The 18,252-nt window shown below is 40.8% G+C and overlaps 1 protein-coding gene across 1 annotated transcript in view; it reads left to right on the top strand.

Annotated features, from left to right (window-relative positions):
* Positions 1–4,606: 4,606 nt before the first annotated feature.
* Positions 4,607–18,252, top strand: part of LOC143210937 (uncharacterized) — a 28,028-nt gene continuing 14,382 nt past the window's right edge. The window contains exon 1 of the mRNA XM_076428251.1: positions 4,607–15,940. Within this exon, the coding sequence (XP_076284366.1) occupies positions 15,443–15,940 (498 nt within the window). The 5' untranslated portion in view covers positions 4,607–15,442. The remainder of the gene's footprint in view (positions 15,941–18,252) is intronic.

Genomic DNA, 18,252 nt, shown 5'->3' with positions numbered 1-18,252 from the left:
ATAACTTAAAAAGTTGTTGTCGAATTAAAAAACGTTTCGAATAAAACTTACTTGTTTTTTCTCATAGAATAAGTTGGTGTAATAAAAAGATTATGTTTCCATTTGAAAAAGTGAACTTGACCGCAAAATTGCCCTCCACACGTCAAATAAAATATTTAAAAAATGCACCTTTCTATAGAGCTTTGAAAACCATACAAATTTCATTGGAAGTATTTTTTTATAAATACGATGGATAAAAAGATATCCCTGACACCCTCCATACTTGTGCAAGGGGTTAAAAGTATTAATTGCGTTGATGTGTTTTTGCGGTAATTTTGAGAGTAAGTAAAATTAAAATGGTAACAAACGAGTACACTAAATATAGTTTCTGTTCTGTCCAGTTAAAAAATGATTATGCTAGCTTAAGGCAAGGATTTGTTAAAATGATTTGTGTTTACGGTGCTGCGACGCTATTATCTCTGACCATAATTATCGCGGTGATTTATGCTTGTGGTACGAGCAAGAAGGGAATTTCATCTCTTTCATTGAATAAATGATTACAGCAATTGTTCTCATTTTCACGTTCTCACGTCGGAAGAATTCATCGTATGCCACCGGAGGATTATTTTAAAGGGTGCATCGAGATTCATTTAAAATCTGATTGGACCACGAGTCAGGCACGGTTCCAGCATGAGAATTAAGAACATTTGCATAGCTCCACGACGGTCGGGAAAATAATTAAACATTCTTGGATACCGGTGAGATAAGAATTACTGGGAAACGAACGAAAAAGGAAGCCATAATTTTTCAGTTTTTTATTTATTCATTACGAGCCACAAAACAATTAAAATTGCCTTTACAACACAACATTAAAAAGTAAGGAAATTTCTAAAGAAATGGGAAGGCAGGAAATTCATTTTCAAAATGTTTCTATTAACCTGTATCAGGTCTTGAAAAAATTCCAATTCTTTAAAAACAAATCTTAACTGAAATACATAATTAATATAATCCTCAACAAAAAATGAACAACAAATCGTTTCATAGGTCTGTTTTAAATGCTTAAAAAATTGCAATTGTTTTTATACCACTGTTTCCACAGTTTCGTACAAATTAATTTAAAACACTAGCTATAAACTTGTTCAATGATCAGACAAGAGTTTCCAGAACATAGGCGAGCAAGAAGGGAATCGAATAATTTATTCTGTCGGGCTGTTTTATGTCCGGAACCGATTGCAATTATTTTTATACGATCGTTACGGCAGTTTTATTGGCGTGGTCAGACTAATTGCGTGAACCGTAATGGCGGTTCAGCGACCTCGTTAACTCGGCCAACGTAGTTCGTGACGAAATCAGCGATAAACGGTGTTGAACCGTGCTCTTGAACTTCGGGTTCAAGTTTAACGTCCCCGTCCCACTTTCGCCACGCCGGAAACTTCGATGTAGAACGCCGTTAAACCGGAAATTGCAACGCGTGCCGCGGAGGAGCTCACCCCTTACATCGTTGCCGAGCCAGTTATGGCAGCAGGTGCTCGGAAAAATTGCGAACTGAAAGAAAATGGCTGACGCAGTGTCACAGAAACGCCTTGATCATGAAAATAATGTTCGGTATTTATTTTTTAATACCTTCCAATAATTGAAAAAGTGCTAGATTTACACTCTAAAAATCTGAAAATCGTTTCTATTTCAATTTGACAGTGGAACTACAGGATCCTTTAAAATGACGATTTCCTAAATTTGTAATTCGCGATTATTATATACATTAGTGGGGGATTCTTTAATATTACCAAAAAATTACTGAAAATCTGAATAAACACATTTTTATGAAACTACGTAAAATAATCAGTTTTAGGCTATTATAGAAAATGATTGTTCATGATTGGGAACTATTTATGCAAAATCAAAATTTTTGTTAATCGATTACAACATACAGAAATCATATAAAAATCATTAAAAATAATTTCAACACGAACCATTTACAGTCTATGAAATCAATAACAAACTGGAGTCTCTGGAATGAATTTCCTTAAATACTGAAAGGAAATCTAGCTGCATGGATGAAGGTAATCAAGTATAATGTAACAAGGTTTGAAAATCTTGATATGTACAGAGGTATTGACGCTTCACGGCCATCGCATGATGCATACGAATTAGTTCCTAGTCTGCCGAAGAAATCGATGATAGGAACCAAACGGACTCTATCATCGAGGCCATGCTACATATTATTTGCAATGCTCCTGCTTCAAAACAAGGCTATCAATAAATACTAAATGTATTAAACAGGTATATAAAAACAAATACTTAAATATTTTAAACAGAGGCATAAAAATAAATACTTAAATATTCTAAACAGATGTATAAAAATAAATACTCTTATCCTGTCGAGTGACACAGACTTTGGCAAACAAAATATTTCTTTGAAATCGTATATTTACATAAGTAAACAGTATCTGAAACATATATTTTAGTACCAACTGACACAAATACAGGATTATTGTATTATGTATTACATTATTCTATTTTAAAGGGCGTACGAATACTTTTTACACTCACTGTAAATATATTATAATCTAAAAATATAAAATCTATTTCAAATAATAATATTTCCATTAATTTATATTACCAAGAAAATAATATCTTAATATTCTGCAACAGTAAGAAACAGGGGGTAATAAAAATTTTCTTGCCCCTTTCAAGTATTTTAATAAATTGAAAACAATATAAGAATATTATTAAATTCTTTCTTCACTGCTCTGTATTTAATTTATACATTTTTTTCATAAGATCAACCGTCTGTATATTAAATTCAGTACGGTATCTCAGTTTCAAACTTTGCTCAATTCTGATGATATCATCTTTCATTAGTTAAAATAGTGAAGATCCACCGCAAAAAAGCGGAATCAGTAGAGAGAGAGAGAGAGAGAGAGAGATAGATAGATCTAATCGAAGAAGAGATCGTTTCGCAGTGAGACTCGTAGCCAGGGCGGCGGCCATTAAGGAGATTAACGAAGTCGTTCCGTTTCGATAAGCCCGTGTAGATCAAGGCCCATCGATCGCCGTGACATTGCAAGATCGATGGCGTGTTCCACTGATTTCGTGGGCTCACCGATATGCGATTCGCTCTTCCACGGTCCTCCGGTCTCTCTAACTTCTACCTTGAGGTATTCATAGCATTGTCCCATCGCCAGCAACGGCGATCATGCGTGCGGTTTACTTTCGTCTCTCGGCGATGAATGCCAAGAATAATGTAGTCGATTGTATCGTGTAAATAATCGGATGACCATCCGTCTTCCTGTGCCGGAAAAATCATTCTTCTTCTGCTTGTTTAAGAACTATTTTTATTTCGTTTATAAATTATTATCTCTCGAATCGGTGAAAGTTTTATTAGCGTTCGGTCAAAGACAACTAAATTATGTTTGTTACTATAAATTTTTTGTTTACGATGTTTTGCTTTGCACATTTTTAGTGAATTTTCCGAGAAGTAGGAATTGCAAGAAAAAATTATGCGTTATAAACTTTTATAAAATTATTAGGAAAAGAGATACGTGTCTTTGCAGCTTCTACATCTGAAAGTTAATACAGACAATATTTTTTATCAAAATATACTTATTAAAAGTAAAATTTATGATTTATTGTAAATTTTTTTCATCTTAAACGAAATGCTTCCAACGTTAAAGAAAGACTCTCTACGAACCTTAAAAAGAATTTAATAATGAACACGAAAGGACAGATCTCCATCGATATCTAATAATCATAAAATTCTGAATAAGAAAGGGTCCTAAATTATGTATGGAATATTCGCGTCCAGAATGCGAAATCAGGGCTAGTTTGTCGCCGCATACTTTCGCATCGATTATGCGAGGCAGAAGGGGGATAGGGGGACCTTATGGACAACGAGTTTCTAGAACTAGTTTCTGGTGAGGGGGTGGAAGCGTCTGAGGCTTTGTTAATTGGAAATTTCGTGGAAACGAGTGGCGAGAAAAAGAGGAGAGTAACAGTTAACGGAATAGTTTTGCGAGAAATATGAAGGGGGCACGTGTTCGAGGCTGCTTGGCTAGTTACGAATAAGGGCGTGTTGCTCGTTAGAGGCTCGCAGTAGAATACGCCAGTAGTAGTCGGACAGTAGCGCGGACAGAAACTTCTCGGCCCCGTGGAAGATGATACTCCACTGTTGCTGAATGGGACTAATCAAACAGCAACTGGAATTTTTCTCCATTTGGCCTTTTTCTCGCCCCGTTCACCTTCGCTTATTATCTCGTCTGCAGATGGGTAACTGGAGGAATGGAACCTAGAGATAGAGACGCGATCAATTATTTGCTGGAAACAAATTATACAGCAAATTACAGTAGGACCTCGATTAACCAGATCCTAATTATAAACAAATATGCGTTCAAATATGATTATTAGACTGCGGATCTTTATGCAAAATAAAAATGTTTTGCATTGATTGTGGACAGCATGAGTAATATACAATAAAAATTGATTTTATCCCTTAATGACTTTGTTACATTAAAAACAACGTCACAGCATTTTTGAATTTTTAAAATCTTTTCCCGTTTTATATTTCACCGAATCAATTATATTATGAAGGGAAATAAATTTACAAAAATGAAACATTTATTTTGGAATATAATATACATTTTAATTATGTTCCTCGGGTCTTGATTATCCATCGGGCCTTTTATTTGTCCGGGCTGATTGTCTCCCAATCAAGCCGGTTAACCGAGGTCCTACTATATATTTTATCAAACCCTACACTATTTCATTATTAACACGTTAAGTACCATGTCACCCATCTGGGGGTGACGGAATTATTTCTACACATGTAAATATTCATTTTTTATCGCAAACCGCTGAAGAGGGTGGTTCCGGAGGTAATTTAAAAAAACTTTAATAGTTTATCAATGAAGTGTTAAATTATTGCAGTCTTTGCACTGGCTAAAATGCCACCAATTTATTCGTATAATAATAAAATCAATTCCGACGAAGACAAAGTAGAACACCGACCGTGTTCTATGCCGTCTTTATTACCAAATTTGTTTTGACAAGATGGAAAGTAAGATGGCGCAGTTAAATGTGCGTCCGAGATTCAACGCAATTTAACGTCTCCATCCAGAGCACGTCCAAGCCCGACGATTATCGCCGGTGAAAAACGGCCGCCGTAAACGTCGAAATACGTTTCGAACGGCGAACGTATATCACCATACCACTTGAAAAATAACCCCGGCTACAAGATTTACGTAACTCATTGCGTTTATTGTACTCAGAATGTCTTTGGGAGTGACGGATGACGTCTGTCCGCTTAACGCCGGGGTGTTGTGTTCTTCATCTTTTGTGTCTACTATTCTGAATACAACGCGATGACGTAAAATACGATAGTGCTGAAGTCGTCGATCGTTCATCCCGTGTGTACGACCTCTTATCACTTTTTACAACTCTTTTAAATGGACAGTAATTTTTTAAAGTCTCTTCACGTCTCTGGCTATTTTTCCTGAAATTTTCTCGGGAACTGTTAATTGGGCAATTTTTAATAATATTATTACTGAACGGATATTATTGAACATTTTTTTGTATACAATTGAATATCAAAACTGTGCTATAAAAAAATTTCGAGTCAATACGAACACTATAAGAACATAAAAAGAAATACTTCAAATTGAACTCCTATTTCGAAAATCAATGTTACTAACACCAAAACAATTAAAAAAATTCCATCATCCTCTACCATATATAAATACAACAGAAAAATAGCAGAACTCAATAAACACTTCCGTACCACTCTCAATAAATTTCCCCAGCAAATGGTCAAGCGAATTACGACCACTCCGGTGACTTCCGTGAAATATTTTCGAAGCTCAAACTCGGTAAAAATGGATGAAAATTTGTGCAAACAAAACCAGCGATTGATTTCTGGTGATGTGTTCCACACCGACAGTGATCGGCACGCTGTCGCGTGTACATCACGGTCGATGTGCGAGAAGTTTCCTTGTGAAAAATGGCGTCGCGTCGATCCCTTTCCGCGGGATTTACGACGACAGACGGGGCCGCCATAATTCAATCCGTCGCGGTTTGTCCGCGAATAGAAATGAAAAAAATCGACGTTGATGGCACGTCAGGCCAAAAGATCCTGCCCACCGAGTTTTTGGCAGCTTCGATTCGATCTTGGATTCGCGGGTCATCGAGCATCATCGGGACAAGACGAACACGCAGAAAAGAAATCTTTCGTTCGTCGCGCGCGTCGAGGAATTCGAGAGTCGGTCGCCAACTTGGCACGACTTTCTCCACGGTAAAGAATGACGGACGGCACACGGATTGGTCATTTGTACTTTGCGAATCTCGGGAATGCCATGCTGTCCGAAATCCTATAATCAACAAATTTATATCGTGTTTCGCAAAGTCCATTTTTGTGTTCATCTCTGCGTTCAATTTTCGACTGAATGCTAATATACAGGGTGTACCGAGTAATGAAGGTATCGACATAATTTCTTTTTATTCAATGGTTAAGAGCAAATATTTTATGTATTAATTATTTTTTGAGGGAGAAAACGGAGCCTCCAACATTTTTTTTAATAAGTGTGCAAATAAGTTCTTTCCCCTTTTTACCGTCATCAAACTTTCTCCGCGCACCTGAACGATCGTCGTCTTCCAAATTAAAATTTCCGACTTTAAATCTTTAGTACCACCAAATCCGGTACCGTACTCTCCCAGTGCCGCACAAACCATTTCACTAGCTTCAACAGCTGACATCCCAAGGTGGAATGCAAAGATTAAGCAGTGGCACAAATGATGCTTCTAGCACGCCATATTGCTTGAAATTGTTGCATAGCACTGGAAACTCTCATAGCGCTCATCGTGATTCTTCTTAAAACTAAAAGAGCGCTCTTTCAGATGGCACCAAAATCGAGAAGTAATTCGAATTCGGTCGGAAGTTATGATCGTAGAAACATAGAGGAAGGAACTTATTTGCACGTCTAATAAATGGGAAGTCGTATTGATTTTTTATTATTCCGGTACCTCTTATTGAGTGACCTCGAGTGTCTTTCACAATAGAATGTAAATAGAAGACCATACTGTTCCATTTAAGAAAACAGAGTTGACCTTCATATGTCCTTGACGCCTGCACCTATGAAAGAATTACTAACATCAGATTATGAGTCTCTCGATATCAAGTAAGTTCGGTCTATCTCCAGAAGCAAGCTCTACATCAGGATCTCCCCCTAAGTATTCATTCACTGATCACCCCAAGTCAGTCCGGATGGAATATTTTCAAAACAGAAAAACAATTTACTTGAATACCCGATGGCCGACCAAGCAGCATCGCGTCCGAAAAATCGCCAAAATATTCGCGCAACAGGCCCGGCGCGCCCCACCCCCAACTCGTGTAGGCGCCCCAGGTGGCCACGATCCTGGCATGCGTCGCGACGCCTCGTGCACACGAGTCAGTGCCAATCGGTCGTTCGAAAAGAGCGCCGGCTGTTCGATCGTTGAACGCGGACGTGCTAGACAGGTCGAAGCTCTTAGAGATCAGGCTCTAAAAGCATCAAAGTTCCTCTAAAGAAAGCTCTCGTCCATAATCGGAAGTTACCAGTGAAAGCTAGAGCTATTAGTTCTCCAACAAAGTTCCTCGGGACCTGACCAGGTGAAGTGGCTAGTACTGGTAGAGGCCACGTGTGTGATCGATCGATCCGCGCGGATCGAGGCCGGAAGCACGGTGAATCAAGCTCGCAGGGTTGCTGGAGACAACAGAGTCGGCCAGGTTGGCCTTGGATAAGCTCGCGCGACACACATCACCGTCGCCCGTGAATATTTCACCGTGGCCTATCGATCTAGCCTAACAGAAGCACGTGTGTGTCTCGCGATACCGGAACACGACACCTGAGTTACAACCGAGCGGCACCTGAGCGATCGTTCGCTGCTGCGAAACCATCGAGGTTCACCAGGTACTGATCAGCAGGTACACCGCCAGGACACTCGTCGTCTGCCACACACGTCACAGACCTTCCCGTGACCGTCCGTGACCACCGTGACCGTCGAACATTCGTTGTTACACGTCGATATGTGCCGTCTTGTCCGTGTTCCGCTACCTGTGAACTTGTGACACAACGTGTCGTCTGTAGATCACCTAAGCCTGATGACTTATCGTTGGACTCGTGCACACCTGGACCTCTTTGCTCCCTGTTCAAACACCCGGATTGATTGTTATTGCTGGTGTGGAGGATCGATGGAACTAACGCTTCGCTGAGATCGATCGCAGTGGATCTGTGTGTTGGTTCGTGTGCTTGTTTGACACTGGTGGTTTATTGTTTAAAGTTTGTGCGATCGTTTGGTTGTTTCTTGAGGGGATTGAAGTTACCGATGCTTTAAAGAGATGAGGAAACGTAGAGATGAGTTGGGAGATTAGGGATGATGGAGGTGATTGATGAGAGCGGCGAGGTTGAGGACTGTTAGGAGAATTTGATAGTTCGGCTACCTAATCTATAAACTTCCCCCATAAACTATCGGCTGGCCTCTGCGCACCTGCTAGATTGAAATTGTATAGATTTATTGAAGACCCGGTTCAGTAAAAGTTTAATCATGATCGCATGATTTTCGTCACGTATCTGACCGCCTACGTCGTAACGAATATTTACACGACGACCTTCATCTTTTCCTGATCGTTCTTGTATAATTTGGCAGCGTTTGTCATCGATGACTACCGTGCCAGTGCTCTTGTTCACCAATAACAAGCTGCCCACGTCCTATTTTGTCATCGCGAACAATCTACTATTTTTATTTTTATACAATTTTTGCCACACGAATTTTGTAATTTTGTCAATTATAATTATCTTTTTAGAAACAGCCCTTTTGTGATATTGAATTGGTTGCTAAAAAATCTAAATCTGTAAATATGGATCTCGAAAGTAATTTCTCAAATAATCTGAAAGTTATCCCCAGAAATATAAGAATGGTTTTATACAATTTAAACATGCAATTCAAAAGTCTTATTCATACAAGAAGAAAATTATTCGACGAAAAAATAAATTTTATTCGTTCTCGATGAAATTGGGTTGGAAAATTCGGTGAGTATCTACGCGTACTGTTGAACAAGAATTGGCTGACTTGTCTGATCAAGACTCGCTGATTCTACTTCCGATAATACATGGGAACCAGACGAATTTTCAAACTCAATTCCCTCAAAGATGAAACCTAATATGAAACTATTTTATTCTTTCCCTTTCCAACTAATTTATGCGTATGATTTAGGAAACATCCTGTATAGTCGAATAACAATTCCGTTTGATTGTAAATTATGCAGATATATTGTTGTATTTTTAAAGACAGCTTTCAGGGATTAACTGCAATTTGTGTCACGACAGTAAAACTCGGTCCCAGTAAATCTTCGTCGCTCTTTAATTGTGTCCCGTGAAACAACCCTCGTATTATTTCAAATTATCTTTCCCCGACGTTCATTATAATTATCTGAGCGTCGATACAATTAATTGCCTTTCGCACGGTGCCATTAAGTAATACAAATGTCTTAGTAGTGTACATTTTTAGAATATTGCGTAATGAAGAACAACGTAGCATCGCCTGGTCAAATTTTATTTATTTCTAATTGCTACAAAACTTGCAAAAATGATCGTTGAGTAATTTTCTTGCTAATAGACAAGTCAATCAACGTAACACAATTGAATAATTCAGTCCATATGAAACTCCTCTTCATCAACGATCGTCAGTAGGCTGCAGATATTTATGCAAAATAAAAATTGTCTGCATTAATTACAATAAAATGGAGTTTGGGAGGTTGTATATAATGTATCAGTAATATTAAATTCATCTTACGTTTCTCCATCGGCAGTCAAATCATCGGTGATTGCAGCACCCCCAAAATCTCCTAAAGTGACTCGTAGGATAAAATAAATCACCAGTGGAACAGCAACAGAGATCGCACGATGATCGACAGACAATCAATTCTAACAGTGTTGGCAAACTGTAACAATGTTCGTAAACTGTAACAATGTTCGTAACAGCGTCCTGTGTGTTCCCCTATGTCGCTTATTGTGTGCTTTCGTTCGAGCTACCGGAAACGAAGACTCCGATGGTTCCCCTGCGCCGATTCTAATCAGGAGGAGCGGTTCTTGCGGATCGGCGGCAGGCTTGTAACTTCCTGGTCCCTGTCGCTTAACGACTCGCCTCGGTTTTGCCTCGCAAATCATACCAAGGACGATTACTGTCGCGAAGGTAACGCGAGGCGAGAGATAACGGCTCCGAGACTTATCGAACTCACTCCGCTTGCGACCGACGTGAATTAATTCGGACGTTGTTCGGGATCCGTCTTCGTTGGTTAGCTGCACAGGTGGGCTGCGACCGGGGGAAAGGCGTTACAGCTTCTGCTTTTCCAACCCTTAATCTATGGGGTGAGTTCTGACGCCGGTGTTCCTCCTCCTTGCACAGTTTCCAAACAAGTGTAGCAGCCTGTGGACTCGGTTTAATACACAGTGTTTCTTTGGTGATGGAATTCGGAGTGGAAGATTTAGATGTTGTCTATAGAGCTCTCGTTCTTATTCTCACTTGAATCTTTCCATCTGATGTATTAGGTTCTAGCAATGAACACTTTAGCTACCAGAAGCCTGTTAATAGGCTATTTAACGACTGAGCTGGAATTTAACAATTTTTAAAAACATTGTTAATGAAGGGATATTAATGAAAATTTTTGTGCATGCAATTGAGTATGGAGACTATACCGTAAAAAATTTTCGAAGCAGCACGAAGTCTCTATGAGGGAAAAAAATAATAAAAATCAAACAGCTATCATATATAAGCTTAACTTTGCTAAAACCAGGAACTGTTAATTCGGCAATTTTTAACAACGTTACTACTGCAAGGACGTCAATAAAATTTTTTGTACACGCAACTCAATATTGAAATTATCCTATAAAAAAGTTTCAAATTGAAACCGGGACTACAAAGGTGCAAAAAAAAAATAGTCAAAGTTGACCTCCCACATAGAAAGTCAATTTCGCAGACCAGACACTGATGAATTGAGCAATAAATTTAACAACATTATTACACCAAACGGACGTCATTGAAACTTTTTGTACCTACTGTTGAATGTCACAACTATCCTATAAAAAAATTTCAAACCAAAATAGTGGCTACAAGATTGCAAGAAAATTGAACAACTCCGAGTATCCACATAGAAAGGTTAAGGGTTGCTAGGAGCTCGCTGAAACGATCAGCTCGTTAGACTGAACTAGAGCCGAGCGCTGTCATTCGAGGGTTGTTTTCTGGTATCGGATACTATTCTATTCGGGCGCAGTCGGCATTAATTTATCATCCGTTGAAAGCAGGGGATTAGGATTTATCGCAAAGGCCGCGGGGGCGATTCGGTTGGGGTTGTTCGCGGTTTTACGGGCTGCGCCGTGGACGGCGACCGTTGCCGTGACAAGATAGTCCTTGCGGCTGCGGGCAGATCAATCGAGAGTCTCGACTATTAAAGTCAGTGTCGTCGGATCGAGCGAACAGTCCTCGGTGACGTAGAGGCGGGCGAGTGTCGCGGAACACCGCGAAAATTCGAATAACGTCGAGTGTCTTTTCCGAAACTCCTCCGCGCACATTCCCATCGATCCTGATCATTTAAAATTGTTTTTAACACCGGCCAGGACTGTTTGAACTTCAAGTTCTGCGAGAGTCTCCAAGAAATCGAGTGTCTTCAAATTTTTTAATAATATCGTGCGCTCTTCGAATCCTGGGCTTCGAACGACGATGTACATGAGAGTGTTTATGCGAAAAGGTGCAGGCATTTATTTTGTTTGTAATTTGTGGGTGAGGTATATTGATTTGTAGAAATTAAAATTTTTTTTGGAGATCATCTTTTGTTTTGGGGGTGGTTTGATTCGTTCGTGAGTTTGGAAGGTGAAAAATGAGTGAGAATTTTTTTTATTTAATGTGATTAAAACTCAAAAAATCTTGTACTCGCTGTGGACATTTCCCGAAGTCATTACAATGATATTAAAAAGATTGAATTTCCGAAAATGGCGTACTGCGAGCGCGAACATTTGAATTTGCATTACTTCTGTGCTTCTATTTCGAATTTTCGACGGGAATTGACAAATTCAGGGCTCAAAAAATTTCATAACTCATCATACACGTTTCCTGAAGGCTTCAGTGATGTCAAAAAAGCATCGAGTTTCGTTCTTTTTCAGAGCCAGTATTCGCAAACCTTGGCCCTTGCGTTTGTCTCGCCGATATCCACGCGCCTCGAATAATTTTTCATAATTTCTTCTGTAAAACTTGCCGGTATTTTCCCCGGCGAAACAAAGAGCCCGTTAAATGGTAACTCTAAGTTCTCGGGTCGCTATAAACTGGCGCAAGTTTGGCCGTCGTGCCTTGAATAGCCGCCGGCTGGAAAAACTGTTCCCTCTCGCGCGTTGATAATAGTGTCTTCTCGGTCGACAAAAGTTTTCCGAGTGTAAATCAAATTGGAACTCGGGAATAGGGAACGACAAAGATCAGCGTGGATCCCTCGCGCGTTTGGACACGCGATCTATCATACGGGCGAAACGCAATTACAATTCTGGACCTTGAGGTCTCGTGACGAGCTAAATCGAGCGTTGAGACTACGGCTGCGAAGCGTTCGATCGCGGCGCGTCGCTTTGGCGAAATCGTCTTTTTCCGTTGTCCGTCGCAAACTTGAATGAGAATGGAAAAACGAGGTTACAGGACGATAGTATTAAACGGATGACGAGTCTTGTTTGTGGACCACGATGCCAGGACACGAAGGATCGCTCGATCCAGAAACTCATTTCGCGGGGAACGGTGGAGCTTCCGGAATAAAAACAGTATGAGTTTTAGCTATTGTTTCCGAGGAAAATTAGGGCGATGTTCGTGACTGGGTATTTGATACTGAAGACTGTTGACAAAGAAAGGCACTTTAGATGTTTTAAGGATAATTCTTACAAGTATTTTAATCTGTACAATTGCTTAGCGACATTCATTGTAGAAAAGAGAAGGGGATGTAGGATATCTTTCAATTTTTTCTCTCTGTACAATCGGTTGTTTCAACAATTGGTTAATTAATAATTGTGGATACCAAGTAAGGGAAAGGATTTACTACTGTTTGTTACAAAGATTGATTAATTGATTAAAGGAAAAAAGGTTAATATAGGAGAAGGGGATGTAGGATTTATTTTGAATTTTTCCCGCCGCTCAATCTTCTCACGATCGAGTGAATAAACACGTTAACCCGAGCCTTGGCGCGCACCACAGTGTCTAACCAAAGGATAACGAGAGTGTGACCCTCTTAAAAAGGATTAACACGTTGACTGATGTGGTATTGACGATTGGTGAGCCCTCATTTGTTCGGAAACCACTGCATAAAATAATAACATAATACACATTCACATTTTATCTTTCTTGTTACGATTCAAAGAAAAGATAACTTTCACACGAACAATAATATTAACACATTGGCTGCCACATACCCATGTAAAGTCACTTAAAATTAAAACAGTTTGTTATATAATACACAGAGTGAGCAACATAATTCAACAAAAATCCGATAATCCCCACAATCTCCTGTGAAACGAAACTCAACATCCCCTTAAGAAACCTTTCACACAAAACTTCCCTAAATTCACCAATCACCACTACCCCAGTCAACGTGTTACTCCAACCCCCAACCATTCTCCAAAAGACCTAGCCCACACACACACACAGGTGCAACACCCTCCCTCCGTTCTTTAATCCTCCCCACCCAAATCGCCCAAAAGCTCAAGCAAAAATCCCCTACCCCGTCGCATTTCGCAAACCACGAACGTCACAGGTCTCAGGGAATAGCACTATATGTATACAATTATTAGACTGCGCATCTTTATGCAAAATAAAAATGTTTTGCATTGATTGTGAGAAGCAGGAATAGCATAAAAGTTCATTTCATCCCTTAACGAGTTTGCTACATTAAAAGCAACATTACAACATCCCCAAATTTTTTAAATCTTTTACTGTTTTATATTTCACCCAACGAATTTCTTCATAAATGCATAAAGATCCGCAGTCTAACAACCATGCTACTATACATATAGTACTATCATAGGGTGAGGCACCTAACTTGATCACCCCAAATGGCATCTAAATTATTGTACAAAAGATTACTTCTACAGAAGATGGAGAGGACACCATGTGGTGTGCGTCATCTAATGGCGTTTAGGAGAATCAAATGTCAACTTTGTTTCTTTGTAGCCTCAGAGTCACCATTCCAGTGGAATCGTAGTAGAACTAACTGTTTGTACAGCGCATAATTTAGGACGTATTCGAGGTGATCAAGTTAGGTGTCCCACCCTGTGCACACAGTACCCCTAAGTCTACTCAAAAAGCCTGGGAACCATTCCAAAACCTCTGGACTCGCTTCAGACAGGCCCCCCCTCATTCATCGTCGAAGGTTGCAACGGTAGAACTCAATTTCTCTCGACCGTTACCAACGCAAACATTAGGGACCAGTGAAATAGGGACGCTTTCGTGATCGTCGAGCACCACCACCGTCGCCTGCTGCTGCTGCCGCTTGTGTTCCAAAACTGTGTTTGTCACTCGTGAAACAACAGAACAGACAGAGAAAGAAAGAGCGAGAGGACATATCGCGTGACAGACATATACATATATACGCACACCGCGACACACATTGTGTTGATCCGTGTATATTCGATGTTGATGACGTGACCCGTATCCGCCGTGATCAGCGTCTGTGTAAATAGTTGATGTTGACGCCATGATCTCTAACCAACGTACGATCAGCATCCGTGTAAATTCGATGTTGATGCCGTGATCCGTAGTCGGGAAGCTCATCATCCGCGTATGTTCGGAGTATTGTCCTGTTGGCAGTCAACATCCGTGTGTTGATGTTGGTAACGTGATCCGTGGCAGTATTCGTCTCGGCGGTCAGTATTCATGTGTATTTGATGTTGATATTGGCGATCAGTGACCGTGTATTTCATGTTGATAACGTGATCCGTGGTAGTATTCGTGTCGGCGGTCAGTGACCGTGTATTTGAGGTTGATATTGGCGGTCAGTGACCGTGTGTTTACTATTGATAACGCGGTCCGCGGCAGTATTCGTGTCGGCGGTCAGTGACCGTGTATATGCGATTGATATTGGCGGTCAGTGACCGTGCATTTGATGTTGATAACGTGATCCGCGCTAGTATTCGTATTGGCGGTCAGTATAGTCAGCGTCGCTGCGTTTGATGTTGATGCTCCGATCCGTGGGAGTATTCGTACCGGTGGTCAGCATCCGTCTCTGTTATTGATAACGTGAACCGTGGTAGTATTCGTGTCGATGGTCACTAGCCGTCTGTATTTGATGTTGATAACGTGATCCGTGGTAGCATTTGTATCGACGGTCAGCACCCGTGTGTACACGACATTGACGTCGTGAATCCGTGGCTGTATATTGTCCTAATCGGCGGTGTGTAGTCTTGAGCATTTGTCAGTCATGAATCTTATGTTCCGCAAGAACTTCGGCGGCGACAAGGGGCTCGGTGGTGGTGGAGGAGGAGGAGGAGGTGGTGGCGGATTGGAGGGTCGATCTGTTTTGGGGGGCGCGTACGCGTCCGGTTCCCTGGGGTACGGGGGCAACAGGTTTGGCGCGGTCCGCGGCGCCGGCCAGCCAGGCGTCGGGACTCGCGGACCCATCCGACGCAGCAGGGAGTTTGGCTATTTCCCCTCGATGGCCGAGCACGATCACCAGGGCTACATGTACAGGACTCACCTGTTCCTCACTCCACCGTCAGGCGGGGCCCTAGGATCGCCACCGGACGAGCCCGCTGAGAGATTGGGACCACCACCAAGGAAGAACTCGGGCCCGCACGTGATCAAGTGGGGAGGAGGAGGCACGGCCCAACAACCGACACCTGGGCCACAGACGCAGGTCCGGAGGAAGATTCAGCAGAAGGACCCGTCTGAACCGGCGACACCCACCGCCTCCAGACAGGTAGATGATTGGAGCTCGTAGAGATTGAGTAGAGATGATTGTTTGGGGGTGTTTAATTGTGTTTTGTGGTAGTATGATTGTGTTGAAGTAGTGTTTTAGATGATCTGCGGGCAACCACTGCCTTCAAACAGGTAGATGATTGAAACTCGTAGAGATCGAGTAGAAATTATCATTTGGGGGTGTTTGGTTTTGTTTGACTTAGTTTGACGATGTTTTGGTGTGTATTGTGGTGGTATGATTGTGTTTAAAGTAGTTTTATAGATGATCTGTGGACACTCATTGCCTTCAGACAGTTAGATGACTAGGTTTGATAGAGATTGAGTAGACATGGTTGCTTGGACATGATTGTAGAGATATTTGGTTTGGTTTGGTAGTAGAGCTACGAATTAACCATCGACACCCACTGCCGCCAAATAGGTGAATGATTAGTAGACAGCAAATTTGATGCATTCATGAGAAATAGAAGAAGGTAGACTCATTAGAAAAATCTAACATTATTTTGCGAGCCAAGAAAGATTGAGAAACTATGACGCAATGAAGCTGGACTATTCTGCTTCAGAGAGCACGAGAAAATAACCACACCGTGGTTTCGATAGTCTTTCAATTTTCTATGAACTGAGTAATGGCCGCAGTTAGACTGCTAAACCATCGAGTATGGAATTGGCACAGCTAATGGCATGGCTTGCAAACACATTAGCATCCAGTTAGCAAGACACTTTGTATATACTTTATCACAATAGTTATAGACAGGCACGAGTAATTTTAGAGAACTTCTCTGGTGGTGTACGTTCGTGTGCGTAATATTCACACCGGAGGATAGACTATAACTCATACGATCGCATAAACCGCAGATGTTTATTACAAGTATCTCGAGATGTAGAATACGCCACAGAGAACGACTGATTTAGAACCATTCTGTACCGAGGCTCTCTAAATTAATCCGACAGAAACCGGTCTGTTTAACTGTTGGAAAATCAACGTTGCTTGCACAATTGTTAACACACACGATTGTGTTCATCTAAAGCTTTAACAATTTTTTAAAATCATATTCTTAAGCCAATTTCTCCTGTAATATCGATTTCTTCATACCCGGACACGCATAACTTTTGAATCAGTGGATTCCTAACATTAAGACTTGGATTTTCGGAATTTTCTCGCTAAAATCTACAAGATTGCGTAGAAAAAGTTAAAAATTTTTGGTTTTGCGAGGTGAAGTTTAACCAAAAATGGATCACATTGTCGAAGATAATTTGAGATTTTGAACTTATGATATAATAATAATAAAACCACACGAAAATCAGCGTAAAGGTCACCAATTATCAACATTAAAAAGTGCCGTCAACATATTATATAAAAATGTGGAAATTGTTTTTAGTCGTCGAAGATTATACAAACGAGCCTCGTTACGTTATGTTCTGTTTAATACATCCGTCAAGGAATCGTGACAATTCTCGACCATCGCAATCAACCGGAACTGCATCATCTCTCGTCGCTAATTGGCGCAGTCCAGACAGCGATTTCCATACTTCGCAGACGATTCGGCGGATAGCGTAGCTTCCGACTGATTGAATTCAATCCGAATTCTCTTAACCGGCGACATTCGAGCCGAAATATCTCCGTTAATCACCTGGCGGAACGGGGGTTGCATCGTGATCGGTGCAACGCGCTGCATTCGTATCCCTTAGATCCGCCGCGGAGAGGCTCGAGATTAATTCCGCCTCCGCGGCTCGGCAAACAGTGTCTGCAAACATCCGCCGACGTATCCGATTGCTCGCCGATGTTGCACGAGACCGACTCCGTTTGTTAATTTCATTAGCGTGCGAACGAGGCGATTAATATTAATGGTCGAACCCTCACGAGTGTTCGACACGGGTTTCACTCGGCAGCGATTCAAACTTGAAGAGATTACCAATGCGATTGGGGAGTATTTCATCGTCAGTCTAGCTAAACTAGCTGAAAAAGTTAAATATTTCTTTGGAAGATGTTTAACCAAATTTTTTAAATTGTTCTCATCATGAATGTGATTTCTTATAATTACGACATTACCGACCGGTGATTATTGCATAATTTTGAAAAATCTAAGCTACATGGATGAATACGAATGATAACGAATTTTCTCAAGGTTAAAAAACGTTCGTACCATGATCTCCCTATTTTTCTCATATTCTGCAAAGTTTCAGCTTTAATTAAAAAAAAAGTTCATCGCTCTATCTCATTTCTATCGAAAGTTCTATGATTTCGAATCGAGTTTCGACCAAATTGCCCGCTGTGCGCCAGAAGGGGGCGTGGACGCAAACGTGCCGCTAAAGAGG

The sequence above is a fragment of the Lasioglossum baleicum genome, chromosome 7, assembly GCF_051020765.1.
Source record: "Lasioglossum baleicum chromosome 7, iyLasBale1, whole genome shotgun sequence".
NCBI lineage: Eukaryota > Metazoa > Arthropoda > Insecta > Hymenoptera > Halictidae > Lasioglossum > Lasioglossum baleicum.
The sequence above is the reverse complement of the archived record's forward strand: the minus strand, read 5'-3'. Positions and strand labels throughout refer to the sequence as shown.